Source organism: Barbus barbus (genome assembly GCF_936440315.1).
Source record: "Barbus barbus genome assembly, chromosome: 18".
Classification (NCBI taxonomy): domain Eukaryota; kingdom Metazoa; phylum Chordata; class Actinopteri; order Cypriniformes; family Cyprinidae; genus Barbus; species Barbus barbus.
In genome coordinates this window covers 25,203,061-25,208,896 of record NC_136746.1, presented here as the reverse complement: position 1 = coordinate 25,208,896, position 5,836 = coordinate 25,203,061, and the positions used below count along the sequence as shown (strand labels likewise).

At 36.9% G+C, this 5,836-nt stretch overlaps 1 protein-coding gene across 1 annotated transcript; it reads right to left on the bottom strand.

Annotated features, from left to right (window-relative positions):
* Window positions 1–618: 618 nt before the first annotated feature.
* LOC306884299 (uncharacterized protein) lies at window positions 619–5,159 on the bottom strand. The gene is made up of 9 exons (XM_079440041.1): window positions 5,102–5,159; window positions 3,861–4,377; window positions 3,592–3,728; window positions 3,302–3,435; window positions 3,130–3,223; window positions 2,712–3,047; window positions 2,455–2,635; window positions 2,054–2,178; window positions 619–1,874 (listed from the first exon to the last, which is right to left on the bottom strand). Exons 2-9 carry the CDS (start codon window positions 4,150–4,152, stop codon window positions 1,542–1,544), a joined length of 1,632 nt encoding a protein of 543 aa, XP_079296167.1. The 5' UTR covers window positions 4,153–4,377; window positions 5,102–5,159; the 3' UTR covers window positions 619–1,541.
* Between the last annotated feature and the right edge of the window lie 677 nt (window positions 5,160–5,836).

Sequence of the window (5,836 nt, the reverse complement as noted above, 5' to 3'; positions counted from 1 at the left end):
GCTCACAAGCGCTCGTCATGCGGCCGTCTGTTTTTGTGGCAGTCTCCGCTATTTTGTTGTTATTGTTCCCCTCTTTAGTTTAGTTTTTTACTGTGAAGCAATGGCCCGGGACATAGGGAACAACTGATTACTGCAAAACAAATTCAATGCGCATTTGCATCAAAATCGGGTGGTGCGCGTACAGTACATGCGTACTGCTTTGCGTCATGGCCACAGATCACAACCTCGGGTGTGCGTTACTTTTCTAATTATTCATCTAATTATACATTCTTTTTCACTTCCAAAAACAGTGAACTACTGTAAAATTACATGTCCAATACAGTTTTTCACCGTACACAGCAAAAAGTCCAGTGTTAAATTAACTCTCACAGAGTTGATTTCAACACTTTTTCAGAGTTTATATAGCTCCACACTCTCTGGAGTGAAATTAACACTTTCGGAATAGTTAAATATTTAACACTATGCCAGAGTTCCTAATTTGACTCCAAAAAAGTGTTAAAATAACACTAAAAGGGATACAGAAAAACAACACTGTTCATAGTTGCATGTTTTAGGTGGTTAGAATTAGTCTCAAAAGATCTACAAAATAATGTTAAATAAACTACAGCACACAAAATAATTTCCATTAACTTGTTTATTTTTAATTCTCACTTGCAGTGCAATTTGAATTCAAATTAAAACATTACAAAAGAAGGTATGATATACAAACTTTCATCTGCTACACTGTATGAGCTTTGAATATCAAATGGCTTATAAAATTGAATCTCTGACATTTTTATAATATACCTTTCCTCACTTCGTAGTACTCTGAATGCATGAAGATGCTCATCAAAATTCTCTGTGAATAGTTTGTTTACCAACAGATAAATGTGACTGTCAACCAAAAGTACATCGCTTATTTGACAGAACACTGGCATTTCCTTTTCTATTGCACTGCACACCACAAGTCCAGCTCTATATTCTACATTCTACACCATCAACTTTAACCCAGCTGGTTGAGAAAACATCTTTTGATAGGACAATTTCAAGCATTTGACTGCTGACCACATTCTCATCCCCTATGGAAAATGATTTAATTGGCCAAACTCATTATGTTTGAGGGTGAATTTTTCCCAATGGTATGCAATGGCCATCTGATGCTTTTTAGCTAAAGATTTTGTTATGTTTTTGAAATTTTTAAAAAAGCCTTTGAACATCTTATGTTTGGCTTCAAACCTCATTGACCACATATATAATAAGGGGCCAATTTTCCTTATAGAAGAGGGGTAATGTATCATGTAATGATGTTTGGGAATCAAATTTTTATGTGGATACAAATACTTAAATAGTTTGTGGTGGTCAGCAATCAAGTGCTTCAAATACACTGTCAAGCCAGAAGTGAGACAAGGTGAAAACCTTGCTGAGAACAAATTAATTTGAACTTAGATCCAGGATAGTAACTATGTTCACCTCTTAAATGTGAAATCAACTGTTGACTGTCTGGGTGCTGTTTTTGACAAATAAAACAGATCAGCATTCTGTCAACATCATACTGCCCGACATTAAGTTAAGGTTACTGTCTGGTTGAGCACTCTGGCTCTCAAATCTCTAACCCTGGGAGATTCCTTCATTTTCCCTACATCAATGTTATACACTGTTGTCTGCAGGAATGTGTAAAAGTTCACAAGTGCACTATCATAGCACAAATTGAACACAAAATGTGCCTTGAAAAGTTCATCAAATGCTCCAAGGGAGCGGTTTGCCTGGCATGGGATGAGATGCTTATCCAAGGTGATGTAGAAGTGGTCAATCTTGCTTTTCTGGCGTCCAACAGCAAGGAGGTACGGATGCTGACGCTGGTTGTTCTTGAGGTGTTCCTCCAAACTGCAGCATGACTAAAGTTGAAATTAACATTGAATATTAGACAAACATGATGTCCAGTCACAGAGAAAACAACATTATAAAAGTGATTGTACAAACAGCTCAATGGCTAGCAAAATATGTCAATGCATATGAAGACTTGATTTTAATCCCCATGTTTGAGCAACCCAAAACAATATTAAAATGTCAATACCTTATGAAAGACTACAAGTCTTTCAGCAGCATCACATGCACTGATTTTTGGAGACTTCAGTCCTCCTGGTGGTGGTGGAAGGAGATGTATCAGTAGAAGAAGGGATGCCATTTCCTGGTCGTAGACTGGAGAAGAAATTCATATGAAAAATTTGCATTAATGTAAAACTTCAAATGAAATACTTTAAGTTTAAGAATAGAGAGCATTTTAACATTCACCTGATGCGTTTATATAGTCTTAAGACTTTTGTGTGGTCTAATTTTTTTTTTTATTAATACGGAAAGCCTCCAATCTCAATAGGTTAAGTTTGCTCATTTTAATGTTTCTGTCATCAAAACAAAACATACAGTAACTGCAAACATAGCAAATGCGTAAAAACAAGTGAATGAAATACAACACACTTGTTTCATGAAGGTCACTTCCTTCAGGACATTCTGCTGAGAGCAACAACTGACTCAGCTCTGCTGTTGAAGTAAGTTGCTTGGCCTCTTTAATGACATTTGGCCTGAAGAACGTGTCCCACTTCTGAAGCAGCCTGGAGGATGTCTCAGCGTCAAACAGGAGAGTGAAGTCTTGATCCACCTTTAAGAAGATATTAAACTATAAACAATATTCTCAAATTGCATGCCTTTGAAAACATGTTCCATTCCAAACTTACCAGCCCTTTTGTATCTAGGAATCTTGGGAAGGTGGAGATGATATCAGCACTAGAGCCTGGATCTTTAACAAGCTTCTGGCGATGCTGAAAGGTCTCTCTCATCTTTTGGAATATTAGGGACTTGTCTGTGATATGGCTGAGCAAAGACATGGCCTCTCTGCAAGCATCCCCATCAAGTTGCCCTTCAAAATTAGTAGCCCTTTGGCATTTTGGGCCTCCTTGAGAAATATCATGAGGGCTGTCTAGTAGCAAAGATCCTCGTCGTATCTTCCTGTGGACAGTTTTCATACGCCAAGCAATGTATCCTGTGTTGCTTGCAGCATCATAAAAGTGTTCCTTAAAAGAATCAAATTTCCATGTCATAGATATTATAACATTGCAAGTATAACATGAAAGGGTCATGCAGACAATGACTTACGTAGCCTTTCTTGGAATATGGATCTCTGAGGGAAGGGAACAGCATCACTATGCCAAGAGCATACTGTTCTCTGATAGCTTTAGTAGGGAGTTGCCTAAGGGAAGATATAAAATTGGTCATCTTAATTTACACAGTGGTCATGCAGTTATTCGTAAAAAAAAAAAAAAACTACCCATGTGTATCAATCATGTGAGCCACTAGTGTGTTAATCAGTTGTCTTGTGGCATCTGTAAGGGTTTCTGTTTCTTGATACTCCTGTAGTACTGCTTCACCGCCAGACTTCAATTTCAGAACATCTTCGACCAACTAATAAAAAAAAAAAAAAATGACCTTGGTGATTCACAAATTACTACAGACTCAGAGGGGTAAAAAAATAAAAAATAGTGTGTCAGCATTTGCATCATTTTCATTTCTGGGTGAACAGAACCTTAAGGAGACTCAAGTAAAAAGCTTTGTTGTAACCCGTTTTGCAGACAGTGCAGATGTGTCCTCTTTTCTTTGTCTCTTGTTAGGGACCTCATCTAAGATTACAGTCGATGCACTTGAGCTGTTGCTAGTGTCAGACTTCTCAGATATGGAAGACAAAGAGTCTGAAAATTCTAAAGAATGACAAAGTATTACAATATTACAAATATTGTGATGACCAGCACAAGAATCAGAAATAAGAAATAGCTAATTTATCCTGAGTTGCTAGATAACACTCGACTTCTTTCAAATTCAATAAAACTGACCATTATCTGAGAAAACAGTCAGCACCACATTGGCTTGTCCAATGGGGTCGCTGAATATTTCTGCATCGACTTCTGTCCCTGTTGCATCCTTGTATGTAACTTTTGCATCTGGTGGCAAGCAAAATCTCTCAATGACTGAAAAAATAAAAAGATAAAAAACATTTTTTTTATTTAAGTTGACACCCTTTCTCGCTTCACAACAAATGATTGATTTAAATACATATATCTTTATGATGCAAGCAGAATGTAAATATGGATTTTTTTCCCCAATGTATCCCCTTCTATAAAACATTCTATGATAAAGTCATGTACAGAAATGAGTCAACAACATGAGAGCTAGGACAATACACAGAATTTATCAGATGGTAATCAAATTCTTAGTTATTTTAACCGAGTGGGGGGGGGGGGGGGGGGCAACCTTTTAGGTGAAATTGCATAAAGTCAAACCTCCCTTCAATGCAATCCAGTTTCACATACTTCTGCTGCTCGTTGTACTTGATCTGGACCAACATTTTACCTGGAACAAGCAAAAGCTTTTGGCATTGTAAATCGGGGTAAATGCAGAATACTGTATGGATGGATGCACGTCACATCGTTTCCGTTGCAGACGTGACAGTAAACTGCACCGTACGTTTTCTCCAGTGCCGATTATATATATATATATACACACGTTTTGTTTTTTTTTTATTAAAAAAAAAGTGTGTGGTTAAATAATCGGCACTGGAGAAAACGTACGGTGCAGTTTACTGTCACGTCTGCAACATGACTATTGCACATACATATATATATATATATATATATATATATATATATATATATATAAATCGCGTTAAGCTTGTAACGTAAATCCATTCCTTTATAAAGTTTTGCACAGTTTTCGTAGCTAACATAACCTTAGCTAGCTAATCACGTCGTCGACAATGCCAGTCCTGGCAAACAAGGCTTTTTTAAAAAAAAAAATAATAATAATTATCATTCATTTTATTAATTCGGTCTATCATTTTAATTAAACAGTGGCCACACTGTAATAATTTGATTTCTTGTTTGAATTTAATCGAAACGAGTGAGCGTAGTAAAACGTGGCCACGATGTAACTTAACACATAACTTAGGCTGTGTGTGTGCGTGTTCGCTTCCACACTTTAATATAGGCTTATGTTCAGTGCTCCACAGCACGTAATATTGTACATTTTGCTATTACCAACGATCATAAATGTTTAAGTATGATTTAATTTAACTTACCTTTCAAACACACACGAGGATAATGGCGGCGTCCTCATGGATTTCACCAGCGACGATTGGAAATGCGTGGGCGGAGTCTAATTACATCTCTATGGAGTTGGTTTAACACTGATAATCAACTCTGTGAAATAACTCCAACACCAAACACCGTTTTACTCTGAATGTGTTAAAATTACTCTTTGGGTGTTGAAATCAACTCGGAAATGTTTAACACCTAAACTTCAACTCTCCAATTTTTGCTGTGTATATAGTAGGGGAACTTACCGTTAGCCATTTAACAGGGTTTTACGTCCCAAATGAATTTTACGCCCTTGGCACAATCCAAACACTTTATTATTTCTGCTGTTTAATGTTCTTCAGCATCTTACTTGCAGCAAACTTTCGTCTGACATCTTTAGTCAGTAACACTAATTAAATGACTAAGTTAATATCTATGTTTTTGCAGCCATCCCCCCGGGTTTCAGTCTTTTTTGGGTGAGCTGTTTTTTAAAGGTTATGATGAATGGCGGTGGACTTAAGTGACTTGAAACATACAATAGTCATTTGCAGAAATGCTGATTCTGATCTGCAGTGTTTGTGGCTGCACTAATGGAAAGTGTTATTTGTGCAATGTCATGCTTCACCCTGCAGAAAACACATTTCTCTTACTTTGTGTGTGTTTATCCGTAAAACACATCCACCGTTTCAGAAGCATTAAAAACCCATCTGACAGTCTGCTTTTCACATATATGTTTT